Genomic DNA, 26,198 nt, shown 5'->3' with positions numbered 1-26,198 from the left:
CTTATCGTGTTGCAGGACTGGAAACTGGCCAATGTAACACCAATTTTTAAAAGGGGTCCAGGGAGTATCAAGGAACTTACAGATCAATTAGCCTAATGTCTGTTTCAGGAAAACTGGTGGAAAGGCATTATTAAGATAGAATTACCATAGCTAGAATAACAATGCTTGCTGAAGCATAAGCAGCCTTTGGAGACAGAGCGTGCCTTTTGGAAAGCATCCATTAAAAATAATGATAACATGGATTTGTAAAATCCTTGATTTCCCCATCGGGTAACACCTTAGACACAGCCAGTTAATAGATTTTTAATCATCATCATGACGCCTACATGGGTCACCCAGTAACACGGCTCACTAGTTGGCTCTGAAGCACAACATAGTAAAATACAGTATTAAAACTCCATAAACATGGCAAAACCTACGCACTTATAAAAATGCACTAACTCTTTATGGTTGGCACAAAAAAAAGAGATGGTGGCAAGGCCTCAAGCAGTGCTGAAGAAATTATGTATGGAGGAAAAAAGGGAGTAAAAAATAATAATCTTTTTTTAAAAAGATACATTTCAAAGGAAGCTACAAACAAGCAACAGCCCAAATTAGCCAGTTCAAGACAAGCTTTCATTACCAGCAAGAGATTGCTTTGGGAGGGAAACTACTATGGTCGCTCACAGTGCAGTACCACTTCCCTCCTTTCAACAAGTTTTTAGTGTTTTGCCATCTTTTCTGGTCCTTGGACAGAAAAGATGTAGAGATAAATAAATATAGATTCTCCTGTCAAATAAACTGCATCTCACTCTGGGATATAAATTGCACTATAACCAGACTAGCAGCACTGGCACCACAACAGGTGCCATATAAATAACACCCACATTTGCAAGAACCTGATCATTTTAGTGTGGCAGCGCTTCCACTTTGCCTATTGTGATCAAGCAGGCGCCTACACCTTTTTGGCACCTGCTAAAAGCTATCCCTGTTTTGGACAAGTCTACCCAGATGCTTAGAAAGCTGAGGCAATTCTAATCTGCTCTAGTATTTTCAACTTTCGTTAATAGGATCATAGATTTGTAGAGTTGGGAGGGACCACAAGGGATATCTAATACAATCCCCCTGCAATGCAAGAATCTTTTAATCAACACGGGGCTCGAACCCACAACTCTTATGCTTTACTGACTGAGTAAAGGTGTGGGTTAAACCACAGAGCCTAGGACTTGCTGATCAGAAGGTCGGTGGTTTGAATCTCCGTGATAGGGTGAGCTCCCGTTGCTCGGTTCCTGCTCCTGCCCACCTAACAGTTCGAAAGCAAGTCAACGTGCAAGTAGATAAATAGGTACCATTCCAGCGGGAAGGTAAACGGAGTTTCCGTGTGCTGCTCTGGTTCGCCAGAAGCGGCTTAGTCATGCTGGCCACATGACCCGGAAGCTGTACGCCGGCTCCCTCGGTCAATAAAGCGAGATGAGCGCCACAACCCCAGAGTCGGTCATGACTGGACCTAACCGTCAGGGGTCCCATTACCTTTTTACCCCTGACTGTTAGGTCCAGTAGACTGTTAGGTCATCTTGCTCTATAGGCTGAGGGAGCCGGTGTTTGTCTGCAGACAGCTTCTGGATCATGTGGCCAGCATGACTAAGCCGCTTCTGGTGAACCAGAGCAGTGGATGGAAACGCCGTTTACCTTCCCGCTGGAGTGGTACCTATTTATCTACTTGCACTTTGACGTGCTTTCAAACTGCTAGGTTGGCAGGAGCTGGGACCGAGCAACAGGAGCTCATCCCATTGCGGGGATTCGAACCACCGACCTTCTGATCGGCAGGTCCTAGGCTCTGTGCTTTAACCCACAGCGCCACCCTGAGTAGGGTTGTGGATTTTCCCTTGGTTTTACTGCTTTATCTTTTCATAAACCGCTTTTTATGTTTGCTTTTAAACTACCAAGCAGTGTATAAATTTCATAAAATAAAACAATATGAATATTTTGTGTGCTGTTGCCGCAAAGAGCAACTTTCGCTGCACTCTTTTCGGTGCCTGATGAAAACCATCCCTGTTTTAGACAAGCCTACCCAGATGCTTTTGAATTCTGGTGCTGGAGGAGACTCTTGAGAGTCCCATGGACTGCAAGAAGATCTAACCTCTCCTTTCTTAGGGAAATCAGCCCTGAGTGCTCACTGGAAGGACAGATCCTGAAGCTGAGGCTCCAAGACTTTGGCCACCTCATGAGAAGAGAAGACTCCCTGGAAAAGACCCTGATGTTGGGAAAGATGGAGGGCACAAGGAGAAGGGGATGACAGAGGATGAGATGGTTGGACAGTGTTCTCGAAGCTACCAGCATGAGTTTGACCAAACTGCGGGAGGCAGTGGAAGACAGGAGTGCCTGGCGTGCTCTGGTCCAGGGGGTCACGAAGAGTCGGACACGACTAAACAACAAAAAACCCAGATGCTTAGAAAGCTGAAGCAATTCCATTCCACTTTAGTATTTTCAACTTTCGTTATGCCTTAAAAGTTGGGTTGAGGATTTCCCCTCGGTTTTACTGCTTTACCTCTTCGCAAGCTGCTTTGGGGGGTGTTGTTGTTTTTAACTGCCTTGCGATGTATACCTTTTACGAAAGAAAAGCAGAATAAACCAGTGGTTCCTACAGGGCGTGGCAGGAGAGGATGCCAAACGTGGCGGGAAGAAGATTCAAGGGCAATCCCAGAAACTGTGCAGAGCCGCAGTGCCAGTTCACTTGCAGAATATTTTCAAAAAGAGCATCGGGTGATATTGATATCTTAAGTTAGCAATTAAAAACATCCGGTGCGGCGCGAAGAAATTTGCATTCTGCAATTGCGACCCAGAGTTGCGGGGTCGGGAGTTGGAGAAGCAGTGAAATAAAGTAGATAAATTCCGTGGCTTGCAAAGAGCAGCCGCCAGCCGCTTCTTCTTCTTCTTCTTCTTCTTCTTCCTGGGCGCCGCCTTCGCGCCAAAATTAATGAAATAAAGAAGCTGAGGAGGAGAAACGATGCGGCCGGGAGTCAGGGGCGGCTGAGGGGAGTCTCCTCGGGTTACCTCGGGCGGAGGCGGAGCGGGGGGCGACGAGGGAGCGCGGCAGGCCGGCCGGGCCGAGGAGGAGGAGGCGAGGAGCCCTGCGGGCCCGCCCGGCCTTTGTCTGGCGGCCTGGGAGCCTGCGGCGCCGGCGTCGGGGCGGAGCCGAGGAGGAGAGGTAGGGAGGCGCGGGCCAGGAGAAGGCGCCCGCCGTGCCCGGCTTTCCGCTCGAGGAGTCCGGCCGAGGGGGACGGGGCGCCCGGGGTGGGGCCGACGGAGAGAGGGTCGTTTCTCCGTCGCCCGGAGGAGGCCCTTCCAGCCCCGCCGAGCATTTCCAAGCAGGCGTCTTGTTCAGGGAAGCTTTTAATGTTTAATAGGTTATTGTATTTTAGTGTTTTAGCCGCCCAGAGTGGCTGGGGGACCCCCCCCCCCAGGTGGGCGGGGTAAAAATAATAAATAATAAATTATTATTATTATTAGATGGGCGGGGTATAAATAATAAATTATTATTATTATTATTATTATTATCTCTGCACAAGGGGGCTTCTTCCCCTGCCCGCAAAACCCGGGGGGGGGGTTTAGCAGACTTTACCCCACCCCGGGGGGAGGGGTTCACTCCTCCTTTTAGCCCCCCGGGGTGCCCAGGGGAGGGGAAGGGGTGCTGGGGTGGCTCAGCTTTTGCTGCTCATTTACTCCCCTGCACCCATTTCCCACCAAGCTCCACCCTGCTTCCCTGTTGCAGACCCTCCAGCATTTCTCCAATGAAAATGTTGTCGTTTAGTCATTTGGTTGTGTCCGCCTCTTCGTGACCCGCTGGACCAGAGCAGGCCAGGCACTCCTGTGCTCACATCTCCCAAAGATGCCCCATTGACGTGGATGTGCACTGTGCAAGAACACAGTGATGCTCCCAAGGCGCATGGTTCATGCCAATGGGGCATGCGCAGAACGACTTCCTAGCACATAAGCTTTGTTAAGCTGCTCGCTTTAGCGTTTGGTAGAAGGGTTGTTGTTGTTTAGTTGTGTCCGACTCTTTGTGACCCCCTGGACCAGAGCACGCCAGGCACTCCTGTCACATAACTCCCTGTCATCCAACATTTCTCCAGTGAAAATAGGGACGTCCTAAGGAAAAGCGGTACATTCCGGGATCAGATCAGCCACTGGGACAGCGCTTGTAAATCCAGGACTGTCCCTGGAAAATAGAGATACTTGGATCATTTGCTGTTCTCTCAGCCTGATCCAAAAGGATAATGCACTACCACCACCAGCAGCCATTTAATAAAGTTTTAGGCTGCACTTCTGCGTCTCAAGACCAGGCCATTCAAACTTTATTCATTTATTGCATTTATGTCCCCATTTTTCTTCCAAAGGAGCTCAAGGTGGCATAACAATCAGGAGGAGGCCGATTAGGGGCTGGTGGTTTCTCCTCGAGTCATCACACACACACCATCTTCTGCTCAAGTTGGCACCTCTGCGCTGAACTGCCTATAATTATTCAATATTTGTCCCACAAGTAACTGGTCACTCCTGTTCTACACCACACTTGAGGCTATTGTGTTGTGGGCCCTTCCTCTACAGCAGAGCTTTCCAAACTGTGTTGCAACACATTAGTGTGTCGGCTGGAGTGTGTAGGTGTGTTGCATGAACGCTCCCCGGACTTCTCCCAGGTGTGTAAAGGGGCTAGTTTAACCTCCACTTTCCTAGTGAAACTGAATTACTGCGTCGCAAAATGATGCATGTCTAAAAAGTGTGTCACCAACATGAAAAGTGTGGAAAGCTCTGATCTACAAGGAAGAGGGATGATGACGATTTGCTTGATGCTGAAATTACACAGTTGTGGCAGTGGGTTTGTATATACAGCAAAGAGTTTCGTGGTACCTTTAATAATAACACATATATTTATTTATGCATTTATTTATTTCATAAGATTTATATACTGCTTATTGTGAAAACCAACCAACCAACTGCAAGGTGGTTTCCAAAGAGACTTTAAAACTTTACTTTCCGACCATTGGAAATGACCACTGGGGGGAGCACAAAGAGGAGAAACGAGTGAGGCATAGGCACCAGCGAAACCAGACACCTTCATCTGCCCCACCTGCAATAAAACATGTCTCTCCTGTATTGGTCTCTACAGCCACAGTAGGTGCTGTAACTCTCCAGCGGTTTGACTGAAACAGATTAAAATTACCTCAGTTTTCTAAGGATCTGGGTAGGCTGCTAAACAAGAACGTTCATCATGGCATAAGTACATGGACTAGTGTCCCTTTTATCAGATACATGGAATGCTATCCTTACTTGGCAGACACAGGAGAAAAAATGTAAAAAGTGAGTTCTGAGGAAAAGGGAGGCGGGGACACCAGACTGACAATTACATTAAAACCTAAATGTATGTAAAATAAGTACAGCAACCATTCAAAAATGAAATATCCTGGTATTGGTAGATTGCAGCATAATCCATTCTTAGCCATGTCTGCTCAGAAATAAATTATTTTGAATTCAGTGAGGCTTAGGCTGAAGTAAATGAGATTACAATTGCAGTCTTAATTAGCACCTGTAATGGGATAAAAACCTGTTATCGTGATTCAGGCTGCAGACACACACACACAGTACCCATATCTGTTGTAACAAAGTGCATTGTGTTTTGCGGGGCAGAAGGGAGGTGTGTTGAACGGACTGAAAATTTAATAATCAAATTTGCATTATTTCTAGTAGCAGATTCAATTAGCAAAATGTCCAGGAAATTGAGTGCAGTTCTTGTTCTCTGTCCCTCTCACACACTTTTAAAAGAAAGCAATTGTGGTACAAAAACTTGTACATCTCTGCACCTACCTACCTGGGAGTAAGTCCCATTGAATTCAGTGGACCATACTTCTGAGTAGACATGAACAGGATCCTTCTGTGAACAGGGATTTTTAAAAAAATGTGCTAGTATACCAGTGAATTCATTTATGATGAGAAATACACCAGATAATTATAGAGCTGCATTGTGGCCAGAGGAATGCAGCTTTGTATTTGACAGAATGAATAAAATATGGAATTAGTGAATTGATGTGCACAGTATTTAATACATAAGAAATCCACAGTTTTCTTCATATTTGGACAAATGCAAGTTTCCTCCCGAGAGCTCAAGGCAGCATACATTGTTCTTCATCCATTTTATCCTCACCAGAACCCTGTGAGTTAGTAGATCAGACTGGAGAAAGGAATAATAGGCCCATGGCAATTGCTATTGCAGGGGGAAATGGTGATGTTAACCTAGGTCTTCCAGTTAAAGATTACTTTGTGCATGAACTTCAGCAGGTGGATCCATACAATCTTTTCTCACCGCAAAGTACTGTATTTTTCACCCCATAAGACACACTTTTTTCCTCCTAAGAGGTAAGGGGAAATGTGAGTGCGTCTTATGGAGGGAATGGCGCTGCACAGAAGGGGAGAGCTGCGCAACACCCGTTCCTCCTCCCTTCTGTTCCTCCTCCCGCTTCGCTGAAGGGGCGCTGCGCAGTTCTCCCTCTCTGCGCAGTGCCTTCCTCCGAAGGTAATGGAGAGCGAAGGTAATGGAGCGAAAAATACGGTAATTTTTGCAGCCACCTTGTGGAGAATATCTGTATTAACATACCCTTTGTACAATGGATTGAGTTTACACGGGTTTAGCAGGAAATGGGATCTGAGTAAGGAATTGTTGATACTGTTGGGCAAATGCAGCCATAATCTTTGACTGTTGGTGATCTGTCTTCCTGTTCTGCTACCCACACCGTGCTGCTTCAAACCAAGAGATGTATGAATCTGAGTCAGAACACTGAGCCATAGGGCAGTGTGGTGTTTTCTACTCTGATGGTGCGCGGAGAGGAGATTGCCGAGAGGGCTGGGTCTACAACTGCCTTCTCACTGTGGAAAAAGATGGGCATCTGTCTGTCTTGGGAGACAGCTGGATACAAACTCCACCTAAGTCCCAATATCCTTCAAGCTGCCAGGAATGTGCTTGGCAATAGAGGCTCTCAATTCCCTCCATTTAAATGCAAAACTCCTCAGGGCCAGACTTCAGTGGAGTTAATTAATAATAATAATAATAATTTTGTTTTTTGTATTTGTTCTCAAGACATGACCTGGATGGGAGTGGGATTTGAGTGAAGGGCAAAGAGCACAACAGTTTCAAGCCAAACCCCAGACAGCTTATCCTTGCCGCAACTGCTTTCTCCTACTGGAAACTAGGAGGAAGTGCTTTTTGGTGGGCTCTTTCCTAATCAAACCACTCTCTCTGAAAGGCACATCCTCTCAGTTCCAGGCTTGCTGAGAGAAGGAGAAAATGCAACTGTGGGTAGCATAGATAGGGGGTGGAAAAAAGGGAGGTGCTTCCTTCTTTCGTCTCTTATGTCCCTTCCACCCTGCTGTGGATTTTTGATGGACGCCACTAGTAAGTTACCGTTGTCATTGTTAATCTCTTGATGTGCAGGGCGGCCTGTTCAATGATCCTGGAATGCAGAAGATGCACGTCGGCAAGACATCCTGACTGAAAACCTACGTGGTTTGCAACAGCAAAGTAAGTCAACCCGTAGACTTGGTTAAAATTAAATTACCTGCTTATCCTGCCGCTCTTCCAGGAGACACAAGTCAGTATATACCGGTGTCCCACAAACTTCACAAATTGAGGGGAGCTGGGTGAAGAGAAAAATACTTATTTCTTTGTTGCTTTTATGTCCCACCTCTAAGGAGCTCAAGGTAGCATGTGTGATTCTTTCCCCTCCTTATTTAATCCCCACAGCAACTGTCAGGGAACTGCCATTGGCGAGGGGGGGAAAGACAGATGGATTACAGAGAGCCCCCAAAGATAGTGGGAAGCAGCACTTCCTCAGCGGAGGAAGGAAGCCACGCCTCTAGTGGGGAGGAGATGCAGGGCTCGGAGGATGCAAGGCGGTGCCAGGACACCTTGCCTGAGCAAAGCGGGGAGGAGGGAGGTCCCCCTTTACCCAAGCCTTTCCTGCGCAGTAGGCTTTCACGCAGAGTGGGGAGGCGCAGACTGGGCGTCAAGAAACTCCTCTGCTGGGGAAGATTTAATGACTGCCCACTCTCAGATTCTGCTAGTGAATGAGCAAGACATGGAATAGAGGCGCTCTGCATTGTAAAGGTTTTTAGCACCAATAATAAAGCTCTAGAACAGACCAGTGAGGCATCTTGCCTGATTGCTCTCGAGCAACCACCCGATAGCCCTAACAGCAACCCTGTGCGGTAGGTTAGCTGAGAGGCAGTGACCAGCCTCTGGTCACCCGGTAAGCTTCATGGCCAAGTGGGGATTTGAAGAATGATCCGTCAGGTCCTACTCTGACACTCTAACCACTATACCACACTGTGCACAGTTGCACAGTGAACCTGTCATCTCAGTGTGGATTTAAGCTTTCGTATCAGATCAGCAAATGCAGCCGTCAAAGGTATAGGGTGTCTTCCTTCCACATCATTAGCATTCAATAGCTGAGGTTCGGCAATGATCAGCCCAGCTTGGAACCACATACTGAATGATGTATGACAATGAAACTGGGAGACTTAAGCACTCAGACCTTATCATGAGCAAGAGATGGTCATGAGCTGAGAAGTGATATTGAATATATTATTCAATAGGGGAAACCAGCAATCCAGTCCTGATTCTGCTAATCGCCACAATTTCATTTTTTTTAAATCCAACGCAATAAATCATGAGTGGTTAGAACACCATGGTCTTCTCTTCCTTGACCTCCAGTTCCTGCGTCTTTGCAGATTAAATATGAGCTTTTACAAAGGAGAAAAGTAAGGTATTGTGTCCCCCATAGAGCTGTCTTTAGACTGTTGCTTTTTAATGTGTTCATAAAATGAACAGGAATTAGGGCAGAGCAGTGAAGTGGCCAGCTTTGCAGAGGACATGAAACTATTTCCGTTACATAAAGTGAACAAACAATTCAGAAAGGTGACAAACAAAGGTTGCAAATGGTTAGCAATGGACTGCAGCTTGGTCAAACTCATGTTCGTAGCATTGAGAACACTGTCCAGCCATCTCGTCCTCTGTCGTCCCCTTCTCCTTGTGCCCTCCATCTTTCCCAACATCAGGGTCTTTTCCAGGGAGTCTTCTCTTCTCATGAGGTGGCCAAAGTCTTAGAGCCTCAGCTTCAGGATCTGTCCTTCCAGTGAGCACTCAGGGCTGATTTCCTTCAGAATGGAGAGGTTTGGTCTTCTTGCAGTCCATGGGACTCTTAAGAGTCTCCTCCAGCACCAGAATTCAAAAGCGTCAATTCTTCGGCGATCAGCCTTCTTTATGGTCCAGCTCTCACTTCCATACATCACTACTGGGAAAACCAGAGCTTTAACTATACGGAGCAATGGACTTTAGGCCAAAGAAATAATCTCTCCAGCTCAGTGGAATGAGAGCAGGAGGAGCCCCAAGCACAGGCCCAGCGGAAGCACGGCTTTCTCAGATTACAACACACAGCAAAGTGCCCAAGATGCAAACACCCCCAGCAAGTACAGTAGACCCACAATTTGCATGTGATTTATTTACACAACTGCAGCTTTGCACAGGTGGCACTGGCAGCTCACACTCCCACAAACATCCTACACCCTTTGGGACCCTTTCCCCAGGGAGGCTTGCCAGTTTGTTGTTACTTCAAGTTCAGATCCTTTTCTCAAATATGCAAAGGTTTGAAATAACACTGAATATCATTTTGCTGAAGAAAATATGTATTTTCAGGGAAAGTCCTTTCTTTAAAGGATTTGAATGTTTGGTTCAACCTTGCATGGCAAATTTTGATACACGCTAAAGGGAACAACCTGGCTGATCATCAAACAGCCATGAACATTAATGCGTTTAGTTGTTGTTGTTTAGTCGTTTAGTTGTGTCTGACTCTTCGTGACCCCATGGACCAGAGCATGCCAGGCACTCCTGTCTTCCACTGCCACCCGCAGTTTGGTCAGATTCATGCCGGGAGCTTCAAGAACAGTATCCCACCATCTCGTCCTCTGTTGTCCCCTTCTTCTTGTGCCCTCCATCTTTCCCAACATCAGGGTCTTTTCCAGGGAGTCTTCTCTTCTCATGAGGTGGCCAGAGTATTGGGGCCTCAGCTTCAGGATCTGTCCTCCCAGTGAGCACTCAGGGCTGATTTCCTTCAGAATGGATCGGTTTGATCTTCTTGCAGTCCATGCGACTCTCAAGAGTCTGCTCCAGCACCAGAATTCAAAAGCATCCGTTCTTTGGCGATCAGCCTACTTTATGGTTAGCTGGTTCCATTTCTGCCCCACATTTTCTGAAATATATCTATATTTTAATAGCACATATGTGTTAAGTGGGGGGGGGGGATTCTGTTAGCTGCCTAGAACCATCTTGTTCTCGGCTCATTTCCTAAGTTTTTCTGAGTCATCCAGGAAAAGACTAAAACATTGCTGATTCATTTCCAGATGGCAAAAGTTGACGGTGTGATAAATGAGGACGCTGCCAGATTTGAAATTCTTTGGCACTGCTTGGTAAGATGTGTCCATTCCAACCTTGTACGCCTGTTATCATCAGATAAAGAATGTATGGTCTTTCCCTATGCATTACCCAAAAGTCTCTTGAAGTCTGGCACTTTGAAAAGGGCTTTGTGGTTTCCTAGGGTTCTAGGTGCCTAGGGTGTGGCAAAGTGAGCCCAATGTGGACAGGAATAGGCCAAAGTTTTGACCTCTGCATGTAAATAGCATTGATTATAAAACATTTGGGAGAATATTGTTTTTAAAGGATAGAAAAGGGGTAATACCAGAAAAATCCACTCTGCCTAAAAGCATTATTGGTAATTATTGTAGAAGGTTAAACAAACCTTGTCTTTGCTTTCAAGTTTAAGCTTCAAAGGATGGATAATACCTAAACAATATAGCGTCTCCTAGTGTCTAAATCCATTGCTACAAATGCTATATTGAATTCTACCCAAAGTATCTCCAGAAATGTATATATGAAGGCATACAATAATACAGTGGTACCTCGGGTTAAGAACTTAATTCGTTCCGGAGGTCCATTCTTAACCTGAAACTGTTCTTAACCTGAAGCACCACTTTAGCTAATGGGGCCTGCCGCGCTGCCGCCGCACGATTTCTGTTCTCATCCTGAAGCAAAGTTCTTAACCTGAGGTACTATTTCTGGGTTAGTGGAGTCTGTAACCTGAAGTCTCTGTAACCTGAAGCATCTGTAACCCGAGGTACCACTGTATAATATATTTTCTGTGAACCGCCCTGAGACCTCCAGGTATAGGGCGGTATATAAATTCAATAAATAATAATAATAATAATTTGACTTAGCATTACAAACCCGTTTCCATCTTGTGAAAACAATGTTGGAAAGCTATGAGAAGGGTAAAAACAGAAGTCAGAAGGAAGCAAACAAACTCATTGTAAACCTTCTTTGAGAGACTGCTGTTAATTTATAATTTTGAGGCATAAAATGTTCGCATGTCTTGTGTTATTTTCTTTTTGGTTACTACCTGCATTAATTTTGTATTGAACAAATCCTTGATATTTACAGGGCCCATGACTTTAAAAATATATTCCTGTGGTAATGGCAGGACTGAAAAAGTGGATTTTGCAAGGCTTTATGGTTCCCAAGAGCCTGGAAGGACAAGCACCCGTTATCTATTACACAATGATTCAAGGACCTTGCTACATTTGAACGTATTTCTTATAAACATCAATTTTGTTTGGATATCTGTCAGGACATTTGGATGGTGTATATTGACTTATGGTTGTAGCCATAAGGCAGCACTAAAGTAACGATCCTGTCAGCACAAGGATATCTGCTTGTACAAAAGGGTTTCCTCTCTTCTCCCAGGCACCCCATAGTCTGTTCTAGGGGGTCTCCAACCTTCCAGAGCAAATCTGGGGAGGGCATGGGGTGCACATGGGACAGGGGCCATTGCCCAAGCAGAAATATTTGCAATAAAGGGGTGTGCTAATTGAATACTACTCATCGCATATGTTCAAACTGAGATTGCTGTATTGATGGTTACTGGATTACTAATGTGAGCTGGTGTTTTTTCCTTTTTCTCTTTTGCCTTGTTTCCCATTTGTTTATTTTGTTGTTGTTAAATTTGGTATAAAAATATCCCATTAAATCTTTCATCATTAAAAAGGTAGACATTAATAGTATACTATCTTTCTTATTATTTATATTTATTTCCTTCCTTCCTTCCTTCCTTCCTTCCTTCCTTCCTTCCTTCCTATGCCATATTGCAGATAAGCAGCTCCATAGAGCCATTACAGTGGTACCTTGGGTTACAGACGCTTCAGGTTACAGACGCTTCAGGTTAAAGACTCCACTAACCCAGAAATAGTACCTCGGATTAAGAACTTTGCTTCAGGATGAGAACAGAAATCGCACAGCAGCAGCGCAGTGGCAGTGGGAGGCCCCATTAGCTAAAGTGGTGCTTCAGGTTAACAGTTTCAGGTTAAGAACAGATCTTCAGAACGAATTAAGTTCTTAACCCGAGGTAGCACTGTACACTAAACAAGGGTTTGCATAAACCATTATTTCAAACCCAAATAATGGTTTGGGTTTACAGGCACATGAAATAACCATGATTAGGAGCTGCAAGCCTTCTCTTGTTCCCATCTGCTCAACAGTCATCATTTAAAAGGGGGGGGGGAAATATTGGGGTGGGGGTACAGGTGCCCTTATAGATTGAGCAATGCCTGTAATTAGTTTTTCAATTTCAACATGGCTGGACATATATGCACACCACACAAAGTGAAACCCATGGTTTAGTGGAAATGCACAATATATTACTTAACCTTCTAGAAAGGAGACTGCTGCGACATTGCTCCTTCACAGGCTTTTCAGCGCAGCACTGCTTAACTGCTTAGCAGTTAAGCAAAGGTTTTGCTTCATATGAGGCTGATTGTGGTTCAAGTCTCTCTGCCTCATCACAATCTGTAACTGAGCCAAAGTAAAAGGGAGCTGATCTTAAGAAGCCAGTGCATTTATGTGGTCACAGTAAGCCATAAAAAGGTAAAGGGACCCCTGACCATTAGGTCCAGTCGTGACCGACGCTGGGGTTGCGCCGCTCATCTCGCTTTATTGGCCAAGGGAGCCGGCGTACAGCTTCCGGGTCATGTGGCCAGCATGACTAAGCCGCTTCTGGCGAACCAGAGCAGCGCACAGAATCGCCGTTTACCTTCCCGCTGGAGTGGTACCTATTTATCTACTTGCACTTTGACGTGCTTTCGAACTGCTAGGTCGGCGGGAGCTGGGACCGAGCAACGGGAGCTCACCCCATCGCGGGGATTTGAACCGCCGACCTTCTGATCAGCAAGTCCTAGGTTCTGTGGCTTAACCCATAGTGCCACCCGCGCACAGTAAGCCATACTCCGGCTTTTTGGGATGTGCAAACCAGGCCACAGCTAGCACCAGCTGTGGCTTGTAACTTCCTTTCAAACTGTGGTTACTGATACTGGTTTGCTCCTGGATTGCAAACCTTGATGGCTTTGGTGTGGTGCCTGAACATAGTTATAGTAGAACCAGTTATATCATGTATTGTTTGACCTAGCTGTGTATACAAATCCTCATGCATTTCCATGCTCCTCAAGTAGAACATTGACTGGGGGGCAGGGGGGGAGTGGCAGGAAAAGTATTTCTGAGGAGATTCTTGCAATCTACTCCCAAGCTTCTGCTGCTATGAAATGTAAAGATGCATAATAACATTTTTCATTTCCCCCCTTGTCCCTGTATTTTGTTTTAAACAGACTTTGGGGCAAAGTGGAGGAGATTCGAAAGCAGCGCACTCAGGGTCTTGACTCATTTTCCAGTTTTTGCATGAAGGCACCAGGTGAAAGTTTAATTGTTTTCATGTGTAAATTGGATAAACGAATTATTTTCTCTCTCTGAGTATACAAGGTGAACCACTCTTCATCTGGGGAAGCGTGTATAGGATGGTGCTGTATAAATACTGCTAGCAATAATTTCAGAGAGGTGCATGTTGGGAATGGGTTTGCAGTGCGCTCAGATGGCAATGTTGAAGGTGGATTCTGACCTGGGAGATGGATGAAGTCCCAGTAAAGTTTCTGTTACTGTGCTAGTGAAGGGGTGTGTGTGGTTTGTTATGTTGATTAACGTATTGCACTTGGAAGAGATTTTACAGACATTTGCAGTATCGTCTGCCTATCTTTCTATATGTCTTGCCGTGAGCAGGATTCCCCAGCGTGACATCTGTGGATGGAACCAGTAGAAGAATTGTGTGCATCTGTGCTCTCCAATTCTACAGAAACAGAATTTATAGGTGAGATAGAACAGTCCAAAAAAGAAAGTGGTTTCTATCAAATATCTCATCCTGGTCTCGCTTTATGCATGGTGTGGCTGGAAACACACTTTCTAGCTGGTCTTTACTAATCTTTGTCACTAATGGCAGTACAGTGGACACTTGGGTTGTGAAATGATCTGTGCGGGAAGCACGTTCACAACCCGCATCATCCGCAACCCGCAGCGCCGCATCTGCGCACGTGCGGGTTGCGATCTGGTCTTCTGCGCATGTGCAAAGTGTGATTTAGCGCTTCTGCGCAAGCACCGAAACCCAGAAGTAACCCATTCCGGTACTTCCGGGTTCAGCCCAGTGCGCAACCCGAAATCGCGCAACCCAAAGCGCCTGTAACCCGAGTTATGACTGTATAGCTGTCCTCACTTCCTCCTTCCTCCTCTCTTCTGCACCTTTGTCTCAGGTGGCCGATTGTGTAGTTGTGCTTTCCTTATGAGGCAACGCTGGGGTGGGCGAGTGGCAGCACTGAGCAGCATGCGCTTCCTGGCAGGCCCTTCCCCTGAGAAAGATTGGGCAGGGAGGGGACTGGGCAACTCCAGTTTCAAATCCATGTTTCTTTGGTGGGGAAGGATTAGCCCCCCCGCCCTTTCCCACTTCTCACCTTCATGGGGTCATTGCCAGCATGAATTGCCTCTTTCCTTGGCTGTTAACTTGCCTGTGCCTGCCTCACACCCATCTCCCGAAAGTCATGCCATGAAGTGTCGTCTAGTTATTCTGCCCTCAGGGGCCATGTGATACCTACTTTTCAGGCTACTATTAATATTATTGGTCTAAATCCTCCTATCTGATGCTTCTGCTTTCTAGGAAACTATGAGATCCCAAGTGAGTACGAAGAAGAGATTCCTCCTGGAGGTGATGCAGAGAAGGTGAAGCAAGATGAGCTTCTACCAAGACAAAATGAAGAAAATGCTCCTCAAAGTCATGGAGGAGCCATTGAAGATGAGCAGATGCAAGACAGTTGTCCTGATCAGCAGCATAAGGAATCTGCAGATCGAGGCGGTAGCCTGGGACTCCTCCAAGACATCGTGTCTCCACCTGGGATTCCCTTGGGAGTAGAACCTTTTCGTTACACCGAAGGTGGGGAGAGCATCCAATATAATTCAAGCCTTAATGTCCAACCTGAGATCTCTCCAGTGGGAGAGAAGCCTCATAAGTGCACTGAATGTAGCAAGAGCTTCAGCTGGCGCTCTGACCTTATTAAACACCAGAGAATTCACACGGGGGAGAAGCCCTACATATGCAGTGAATGTGGGGAAAACTTCACGGTCAGCTCTCACCTTTTCACACATAGGAGAATCCACACCGGAGAGAAGCCTTTCCTTTGTCCCGTGTGTGGGAAATGCTTCAGTCGGAACTCGCACCTTGTGAACCACCAAAGAACCCACACGGGAGAGAAACCCTTTGAATGCAGCGAGTGCGGGAAAAGCTTCAGCGATTTCTCAACCCTGACTCAGCACCAGAGAACGCACACAGGCGAAAAGCCCTATATATGTGTCGAATGTGGGAAAGGCTTTATACAAAGTTCACATCTCGCGAGGCACCGGAGAACCCACATGGGAGAGAAACCCTACAAGTGTGCCGAGTGCGGCAAAGGCTTCCGATACAAGACGCATCTTGTACAACACCACAGACTTCACATAGGATAGGAAAATGGGGGGGGGGGGGCACGACTGCCTTGCCTATAAAAGCTAATGAATGTTGTAAGTTTCATGGGGAAATGAAATAAAGAAGGAACCTTAAGAAACGTAGTGTTTTTAACTGTAGCGAGCAGAGGCCAGAGCTGTACTTTAAGTAGGAAACATGTTTGCTGTGTGTAAACCATTGCTTGCCAAGTCAGTGTTTAAACTATGGGTGGCATGTGTGTCTGGAAAGGCTGGCCAAATTTATGTGGAAGGACGTGTGTGGCCCGGGGGCAACAGCCAGTAGGGTGGCGCTTCCCCAAGCAGCAGGGAGGGAGGCTGGATGTTGCAAGTCAGGTAATTTGGGGAAGTGAGCGAGTATAGTTGATGGATTGATGAGCTGGGTTAGGGAAGCAGAATTCAACAAAGAATAGGAACTTTGGACCTGTAGGGATACAGTCACCAAGACCTCAGCTGATGTGCAGTAAGTGAGAGGAACACTTTGTCCTTGTTTAGCGAGTGGAAAGCATGCTGTGTTGTGTGGTTGATTCCCAATGGTGACTTTCGAAACCCCTCCCTTTTTCATCTGCAGGTGGGAAAATTCCCCTTCGTCTTTCACGCAATATCTCCCCTGATTGCATTGATGTTTTCTTTTAAAAAATTATATGTATACGCATGCTGCTCTAGGGGCTCAGCTGAACCTGGTGGGGTGGGGAGAGGAAATGGAAGACCCTTTGAACATGTTAACAATGTTTACTTTTCTCTGAAATAAAACCTTGAGTTTTTTTTAATATAAAAAAGAGTTACCTATTCTTCCATTTTTAACCTGTGCTTGGATTTCTGGTTGAAATTGCTTTTGGGTATCTGGATGCACTTAACTGACAGTGAAAATCTTGCACTGTGTACAGTCCCTAGGGTGAAGAGGCACCGTAGGGTAGAAGGATTTGTTAGCTGGCATGACTTGGGGGCCAGAGTATAGAATCAGCAGGATCAGGTGGTAACTATTTTATGGACCGTACTAGAGAAAAATAGAAAACTGAGACGAGAACCAGGCCAAGCCCTTCTTTGCACCATATTCTTTAAGAATATATTTTTTCCTCACCTGCCCTTTTTTGGCAGCACACCTCTTATCAAAAAAACCATTGCCACTTGATCATGCTGATTCTATAAAATGGCCCTCAAACTCAATTTAAAAAACTCTACACACAACACTTGTTGCACAGGTCATGCTTGTCCTGTTGATTTTATATATGCATTGCTATTATTAACATTTCTCTGCTAGGTGCTTGCAAGTAACCTGTATGTGACTAATCACTGCTGTCCTTGCAGTCTTGAATGGTGACAGGAGCAGATGGCGGCCCAAGAGAGCTGGTGAAGAACTCTGCGGGGATCTGCTTGATCATTAATGTCCACAGTGAACGAAAGGGTTCTTGTACTTCATTCAGGCGTTACAAAAAGTGGGTTCCACACTTTGGCTGCTCTGTTGCCTCCCGGCTGACCCCCACCCTCCTGACTTCCTGCCTCCTCTTCATCCTGCCACGGAGGTCAACCTTAGAGGGTTTTGTTTTTCAGGTGGGCCCTTCTCAGTGGAGCTACTTTGGCAATCCACTGGCTTGTAAGCTCCTTGGCTTCTTCCCATTTGTAGCGAGGTGCATAGCCAAAATCCCTTTGAGCTTTTCTGGAAGAAAAGCTAAACGGGGTATTGACCAAGGTCACAAGGTGAGTATTGATGCGGGGAACGTACCTGACAAAAGGCCGGAGTAAGAAACTCACAATCTCCAGCAGCAGACTATAGTAATAGAACATTGTCAAGGGCATCGGTAGCTTGGGTTCAATCCCAAACCCCAGCTCCTTGCTCAGCTCGTAATTTAAGTCCGAATAGCTCATGTGGGGAGTGTCATCTGTGATGTAATAGAATTTTCCTCGGATCCGCTTGGCCTTTTCTGGATCCCGCATGGCTTTCGCCACTTGAATGTGAGCCGAAGCAATGTTCCCTACATAGATGGGGTTTACGAGAGCCTCCTTCCTAGATAGCCTTATAAAGACATTCTTGTTCTGGATGCTTTCATCGAGATGGCTCAGAAGGAAAGGACTTCCTTCTCCAAAGATGTACGGGGACCTCAAAGCGCACGTCACAAGACTGCCGCCATCTTTCAGCGGCTGCCCATCCAGCTGCTGCACAAGTTTCTCCGCTGCTCTCTTTGATTCGGCGTAAGGAAATTTTCTGGTATCGTGGTACACTGTGTCTTCATCGCCATCGACAAGGGGGTCCCCTCTTCTGTTTGGACCCATCACTTCAATGCTGCTGGTGAAGACAAAATACTGGACGTTGTTGTGGAAGCAGGCATCCAGGAGCAGCTGTGTACCTTTGCCAAAAAGAAACACGTTAGCAAGGCTGGCTCAAGTTTTGCTACCAGAGGTGGGAAAATGAAAAGAACATTTCCCTGCCCTCTCTCACACATGTGCCTTCTGCCATTTTTAGCGATGACCCAAACCCACCAGCTCACATTGCATTGTGCCAGGCCTGCCTGCATGAAGTAAGGTGGCAGGTGTTCTCTGTGAGAGGGGCACCTGCTAGGAAGTCGAAAGCCTCTGTAGCTCCTCCCCAGCTTATCCATTAAAGTGGGTCTACTTACTACACAACATTTCTGGAAATTTTGACCTGAGGCTTAATTTGAGCCCCTTTTCAGTTCAGTATGGTGTAGTGGTTAAGAGCGGTAGTCACGTAATCTGGTGAACCAGGTTCGCGTCTCCGCTCCTCCACATGCAGCTGCTGGGTGACCTTGGGCCAGTCACACTTCTCTGACGTCTCTCAGCCCCCCTCACCTCACAGAGTGTTTGTTGTGGGGAAGGAAGGGAAAGGAGAATGATAGCCGCTTTGAGACTCCTTAAAGGGAGTGAAAGGCGGGATATCAAATCCAAACTCTTCTTCTTCTTCAGTGTTGTCCTACCACTCATTCTGCATAACGTACATCAGTGTGCATAAAAATCCCTCAACGTGTACTAAAACACACCAGGGAACGGCCTGTACTAAACCATTCTCCCTGATGCACTGGTCTTCTACATGCAGGGAGGTTTATTTTTAAAGAAAAGTGGTTATTCAAACATGCAGTCCTGTCCAGAATCCGACCGACTTCAGACTAGTCCCTCGTTTTGTAACAGGAGCCTCTTACATAGATGGTGGGTTTATGGGAGCATTTCGTATCAACGTTTAAATGCAGAACATTGTGCACTAAGCATCTGCAGCTGAAACTGCAAGTGTAAAGTGGAACAATCTATTCTATCTCAGGACTCTGCCTCTGCATCCCTACCTCATTCTGCTCTGTGTCACTCTAGCTTCCCAAGAACAGCTCTGACAGGCTGGGGTGTAGATCTGGGTATCATCCGCATACTGATGAACACCCAGCCTAACCCCCCTGATGATCTGTCCCAGCAGCTGCATGTAGATGTTGAAAAGCATGGGGGAGAGGACAGAACCCTGAGGCACCCCACAAGTGAGAGCCCAGGGGTCTGAGCACTCATCCCCCACCACCACTTTCTGAACACGGCCCAGGAGGAAGGAGCAGAACCACTGTATGACAGTGCCCTCAGCTCCCAGCCCCTCAAGACGGTCCAGAAGGATGTTATGGTTGATGGTATCAAATGCCGCTGAGAGATCCAGCAGAACTAGGAAACAGCTCTCACCTTTGTCCCTAGCCTGCCGGAGATCATCAACCAGTGTGACCAAGGCAGTTTCAGTCCCATGATGAGGCCTGAATCCCGACTGGAAGGGATCCAAAGGGTCCGCTTCTTCTAGGTGTGCGTGCTTGGAGTTGTTCGTTAACCACTCGCTCAATCACCTTGACCAAGAATGGAAGATTTGAGACTGGGCGATAGTTGGCCATCGTGGCCGCATCTAAAGATGGTTTTTTTAAGAAGCGGTTTAATAACCACCTCTTTCAGCGGGTCTGGGAAGGCTCCCTCACGGATCAACTCTGCATCCCCAAATGGAAACCAGAGTTGGAGGTCGTACATTTTCTATTACTGGGGAATGATCAAGAGCTCACCAAGTTACTGGCTAAATATCTCTATTTGGTTTTTTTGTCGTCGAAATACACTGCAGACATCTGATCTCCCTGGAGACCCAGAGATGTGACCATAGACTGCCTCCTTCCTTTTGGCAAATGTTTTGTGCCACTGGGGAAGTGGTAATTCTGTATTGATTTGGTTTGGATGTTTGTATGTGATGCCAATAAAAGGTTTGGTGATGAATAAGCAGCACAAATCACCTTGCTGAGGTCACTTCAATCGTCTTGCAAACGTTCCTTTCCAAGTGTGTCCCACCCGGATTTCCCTCTGCACAGCCCAGTCTTACCTTTTGTGTTGACATCCCAGAGTGTCTGTTTGTCTATATTTCCCAAGACGTCGATGATGCAAGCCGTGTGGATGACAAGAGAGACACCTTGGGTAGCCGTGCGGAGGAACGCTGCATCCCGGATATCCCCTTGGATGATTGTCAGGGGAGTTGTAGTCTTCACTTCTGGAAATTATGACATCAGATAAAGGGGTGACAAGCTGTTTGCCTCTGTGGGTTCACTAAAGAACAGGAGAATCCCTACCGTTTAATCTATATCAAGGAGCAGCCAAAACGACATGTTTCTCAAGACTTTGGCTGTGTATATACTCAGGGCCGGAGTTAGGTTTGATGAGGCCCTAATAAATAATAATAATAATAATAATTTTTTATTTATATCCTACCTTCCCCAGCCGAAGCCAGGCTCAGGGCGGCTAACAACAATAAAATAATACAACATTCTAAAACCATTTCATTATAAAATTAATTCAAAATCAAATTGATGACAACCATTGGGCTAGAGTTCTGTGAAGATTGCCAAAGGAGGGAGTCAGGCTGCACCCTGACCAAAGGCTTGGTGGAACAGCTCTGTCTTGCAGGCCCTGCGGAAAGATGTCAAGTCCCTCAGGGCTTTAGTCTCTTGTGGCAGAGCGTTCCACCAGATCGGGGCCACAGCCAAAAAAGCCCTGGCTCTGGTTGAGGCCAGCCTAACCTCTCTGTGGCCTGGGACCTCCAAGATGATTTTGTTTGAAGATCGTAAGTTCCTCTATGGGACATACCAGGAGAGGTGGTCCCGTAGGTACAAGGGTCCTAGGCCGTATAGGGCTTTAAAGGTTAAAACCAGCACCTTAAACCTGATCCTGTACCCCACCGGGAGCCAGTGCAGCTGGTATAGCACTGGGCGAATGTGATCTTGCAGCGAAGACCCCGTAAGGAGTCTCACCGCGGCATTCTGCACCCGCTGGAGTTTCTGGGTCAGTCTCAAGGGCAGCCCCACGTAGAGCGAGTTACAATAATCCAGTCTGGAGGTGACCGTCGCGTGGATCACAGTGGCTAGGTGGCTAAGCTACTGAAGGTAATGGGGCCCTTTATATGAGCAAACCAGTGATATTTTAGGGAGCAGGCTGGCAGGCAGGGCCCATGACTTACATCATAGCAGCCTACACAACACAAAACACTGTTGCTGTATGTAGGTTATATTTTATTTGTTTTTTATATTTTGGAAATGTACATCCAGGTTTTTTTCCCTTTAATTTTTTTGGGGGCCCCCAAGAGAGTGGGGCCCTAAGCTATAGCTTGTTTAGCTTATATGTAAATCTGGCACTGTATATACTATACCTTGAAAGCACATTCTTTCCCTCAAAGAATTCTGGGTGCTGTAGTTTGTTAAAAGTTGCCGGGAATTGTCACTCTGCAAGAGCTAAACTACAGTGCCCAGAATTCGTTTTTTAAAAAGAAACCTTTTATTTACACATTTCAGTAATTTAGAATCATTTTAACATTTTTAAAACTCGACTTCCTTCCCCCTCTTTCTGTGGTTCCTAAATTTTTTAATATTTTCTGCATATTCTGAATTAATCATTTAGTCATCTACTTTAAATGTATACTTATAAAACGGCAGATTATTAGAACAATCCTGCCAATGTTCTTATTGTTTAGTTTGCTTGTAAATATTCAACAAGCCATTTTCATTCATTTTTTAAAAGTTTGTTATCTTGATTTCTTATTTTTCCAGTAAGTTTTGCCATTTCTGCATATTCCATGAGTTTTTGTGTCCATTCTTCTTTTGTCAGGACTTCTTCTTTCCATTTTTGAGCAAATAAACATGATTGCCGCTGTAGTCACATACATAAATAAATTTCTATAAAGTTTGGGTAGTTCTGTGCCCAGAATTCTTTTGAGGGAAAAGATGTGTTTTAAAGGTATAGTGTATATGGAAACTGTATGTTAGAGCCAATAAGAAGTAAATGATTCTAACCGACTTAAGTCTTTTCTAAATCTGTGCTGGATGATGACACATGTCTCTTCAATTCAATTGTATGTATTTTCAAAATGGGGGGGTGTCTAATTGCCCATGGTCAGTAAGAGATGCCCTTGTGGGCAATGTGTCCAAAAAAAGGGGGGGGGGAGCAGAGTCCATGATGTCTCAGCACTCTACTGCACAGAAGGATGCCTCCTCTTTTTTGAATATTGGTCTTTTTCTTAAAAGCTCATTTTTCCTGCATGACTAACATGGCCTTTGTGTAATCCCAAGGAGTCTGTGGCCATGCAGCTTTTCAGTTGGAAGCCATAGGGGCATTGAAAACTGCCTTCCACAGCTCAATATTGACCAGTTACAAGATTTTTATTACAGTTTTTCACAAGACAGATACAGTTGTACCTTGGAAGTCGAATGGAATCCGTTCCGGAAGTCCGTTCGACTTCCAAAACTTTCGGAAACCAAAGCGCGGCTTCTGATTGGCTGCAGGAAGCCCCCGTCAGACGTTCGGGTTCCAAAAAATGTTTGGAAACCGGAACACTCACTTCTGGGTTTGCAGTGTTCAGGAGCCAGAATGTCTGAGTACCAAGGCGTTCAGGATCCGAGGTACGACTGTACGATAAGATAAGGACTACAAAAAATACAGGCGACTCCCTATTTACATGGGGGTTGTGTTCTAGTATTGTGCATGTCAGCGGTTATGCATAAGCCCATTACACCCCCACCTTGTTCTGTCCCCTTTGGGGGCCAAAAGTGGCACACATATTGGCAGTCACACATCAATCAGACTCGCACAAAATGGTTGCCAGAGTCCTCTCCTAAAGGCAATTCTCAGCCCCCACCTCCCACGGAAGGTAGCAGCTGCCCCCCCCCCCAGCTCTTATCCGAAATCCTTCCTTTCTCCTCCCAGCCTCTCACCCTGGGAGACCGAGATTACCCTGTCCACCACCCGGAGCCCTCCATCAGCCATCTACCACCCCTTTGAGTACACAATCCCTGGATTTTAACAAACGTACGACTTCACAGAAAAGGAGAAAAGACACACAGAAATTGTCAACGCCCTGAACCTCAAATTGTCTACAACAAAAAGGTCTCAGACTGACCGTAATTGACCTGTATAGAGGATTTGAAAGAGACACTGAATGTTACTTTTGTTAATTATAGAAAACCTTTTAATATTTCCTGAACTTTACTGCTAGGCATGTTGCTGCTGCTATCCTGGATATTCAGGGGACAATGGGAAACTAGTCTGCCAGGGCTCTAGGTAAAGGTACCCCTGCCCGTACGGGCCAGTCTTGACAGACTCTAGGGTTTTGCGCCCATCTCACTCAAAGAGGCCGGGGGCCAGCGCTGTCCGGAGACACTTCCGGGTCACGTGGCCAGCGTGACAAGGCTGCATCTGGCGAGCCAGCGCAGCACACGGAAACGCTGTTTACCTTCCCGCCAGTAAGCGGTCCCCATTTATCTACTTGCACCCGGGGGTGCTTTCGAACTGCTAGGTTGGCAGGCTATCCTGGATATTCAGGGGACAATGGGAAATTAGCCTGCCAGTGCTCTGAAGACAGTCAATTAGCTTTTAAACTGAAGGTTTCTCTGTAGAGAAATATATGAACAGCAGCCACAGGAGGTCCTTCCTGCTTTTCCTAGGACAATAACCAAAGGAACAGTTGTCCCTTATTTAAACCTAACTTCTGAGGTTTAAGTTTGTTGCCCTTACACCTAATGCCCCGGTTTTAATTTTTCGCTCTGGATTGGTGCCCACACATGCCTGCCATCTCCTAGAGACCACCAGCCCTGCTCCCAGCACAGGCACACATGCCAGAAAAACTCGCATAGCATCTGAACATTCAGCTGAGCATGTAAAAAGGAAGACATCACTCAATTCCAGTTGTGGAAGCCTGTTTCATTTGTTCATCTGAATACATGGAAGTTGTGGAGATACAGCCCGCTCCCAATGAACATACATCTTATTTAATGAATTGACTTTTGCACAACTTCGGAAAGCTTTAACAGAGTTACGACTAAATACAATAAACTCTGCTTATAGAGATGGAAGACACAGAGGCATACCGACAAATGAACGTGTTTGCATTAGGGGATGTCCTGAAGTAGAAGACCTTAAGCATTATATCTTGCACCGTCCCTTATATAATGATGCAAGAAAAAGATTTTTAGTACCTATAATGACAAGGTCCCCTGGCCAGAACCCCTCCGACATGATTTTATATCTCCTCGCAGGCACAGATAAGTACAGCCCACTCAGGTGTTTGCCGGAGACCGTGTTTCTGACGAGGCTAAAGGCAGTCTGCAGGGAGCGCCCAGGTTTGCAAAGAGACAATTGCAACCTTATGCCAAAGTATTCCTGTTCCACAGTACGACTGCTGGCCCGCTGCTACCCCATTCTACCATCACAGAGCAATATAAAACAGACAACGGCCCTCACATTAAAAAAAAAAAAATCACACCGTCAAAATATTAACATGATACAAATTTTACCATCCCCAAACAGAAAACTAAACCAGTGAAGAAAGATCTGGCCTTTTGAAGAACCACAGTTTAATGACAGGGCCTCAGGCACCTTGCTTGGTGATGGGCAACCAAACACATTCCCTGCAGGTAGAAAAGTAGCCTGTCAAGGCTAAGGATCCCAGTACACTCCTTTCCTGAGCACGGTACCTTTCTATGTGCATCCTGCGAGCTCCCACCTGCGTTCTGAAATGTTTCAGCTCATGCATCACCTCAGTAAGTGAGGCCACTGTCCTGAAATGACACCCCCCCCCATGAGATAACCCTACAATTTGGATCCTCGCACATCTTCTCTAAACTCCAGATCTTCCCCTCCCTTCAGAAAACAAACACAGAGGAACTTACTTCCAAAGCGCTGGAGCGTCTCAGGGCTGAGGGCTTTGTCCGTGGCGCGGACCTCGGCCAGTCCTTCCTCTTCCTCAAGCAACTGGCAGACGATCCTTTGACCAAGGAATCCACCAGCTCCGGTCACCAGGCATTTCGTTCCTGCCAAAGACATGGTGGAGAAGCTGCAGCAGTTGACCCAGGGCAGCTCTTCCTTCTGAGAGACGAGGAGGAGGGAACGGCAGAGCTTAAAAAATAACAAACTCAAAAGGGATGACCAGATTCAGGGACCACTATGACTAGAAACTCTAAGAAGTTAGCTGCTCAAAGAGACAGCAATGATTAATGACCCCTACAATCTCCTCCCTTGTCTGAATTCCTCAGGACAGAGGTGGCAGCTCAGGGTTGTTGCTAAAACTGCCTTCTCATCTCAACCTCCTTTTATTCTCTCCCCCGCTTCTCTTTGCCTCCCTCAGATTGGGTAGCACACCCATGACGTTCCCTTTTGATGCACCCAGCTCTCTTCCCTCTTCCTCCACCCACTTTGGGGGCGGGATCCTCAAATTTATTTATTTATTTTTAGAAAAAGCTCACACAACTGGTATTGCTTGTGTCTGGGGTTTTTCCCCCATGCATTTGTCCCATTCAAGAATTACCTGGTGGCCTCTTGAATGGACGGCAGAAGAGTTACCGTATTTTTTTGCTCTATAAGACTCACTAAACAGTAAGGGGAAATGTGTGTGCGTCTTATGGAGCGAATGCAGGCTGCACTGCTATCCCAGAAGCCCGAACAGCAAGAGGGATTGCTGCTTTCACTGCGCAGCGATCCCTCTTGCTGTTCTGGCTTCTGAGATTCAGAATATATTTTTTTCTTGTTTTCCTCCTCCAAAAACTAGGTGCGTCTTGTGGTCTGGTGTGTCTTATAGAGCGAAAAATACGGTACTTCCAGTCTCGCAGAAGAGGGCTGGTACCCGATGAGAACAGATAACAACTCTGCCTTCATCAATTGCCTGAACAGAAAAATCGCACTGGGAAAAAGTTCACGCAACCTGCAGCAGAATCAGGCAGTAAAAGCCCTTCCATGGCAGCTTCCAGGATGTAATGCTTGAATATTTGCTCTTGTT

General features: G+C 46.2%; 2 protein-coding genes across 2 annotated transcripts; one reads left to right on the top strand and one right to left on the bottom strand.

Annotated features, from left to right (window-relative positions):
• The first annotated feature begins 3,075 nt into the window (after positions 1–3,075).
• Positions 3,076–16,708, top strand: ZNF697 (zinc finger protein 697). The gene is made up of 6 exons (XM_083420597.1): positions 3,076–3,187; positions 7,460–7,546; positions 10,423–10,488; positions 13,729–13,811; positions 14,174–14,261; positions 15,099–16,708. Exons 5-6 carry the CDS (start codon positions 14,198–14,200, stop codon positions 15,938–15,940), a joined length of 906 nt encoding a protein of 301 aa, XP_083276723.1. The 5' UTR covers positions 3,076–3,187; positions 7,460–7,546; positions 10,423–10,488; positions 13,729–13,811; positions 14,174–14,197; the 3' UTR covers positions 15,941–16,708.
• Positions 16,709–17,128: 420 nt separating this feature from the next.
• On the bottom strand, positions 17,129–25,717 carry LOC310667643 (3 beta-hydroxysteroid dehydrogenase/Delta 5-->4-isomerase-like). The gene is made up of 3 exons (XM_083420439.1): positions 25,096–25,717; positions 20,268–20,432; positions 17,129–18,279 (listed from the first exon to the last, which is right to left on the bottom strand). Exons 1-3 carry the CDS (start codon positions 25,247–25,249, stop codon positions 17,465–17,467), a joined length of 1,134 nt encoding a protein of 377 aa, XP_083276565.1. The 5' UTR covers positions 25,250–25,717; the 3' UTR covers positions 17,129–17,464.
• Positions 25,718–26,198: the final 481 nt, after the last annotated feature.

The sequence above is a fragment of the Podarcis tiliguerta genome (assembly GCF_965153285.1).
Source record: "Podarcis tiliguerta genome assembly, chromosome: 17".
NCBI lineage: Eukaryota > Metazoa > Chordata > Lepidosauria > Squamata > Lacertidae > Podarcis > Podarcis tiliguerta.
This window is presented reverse-complemented; position numbering and strand designations above follow the sequence as displayed.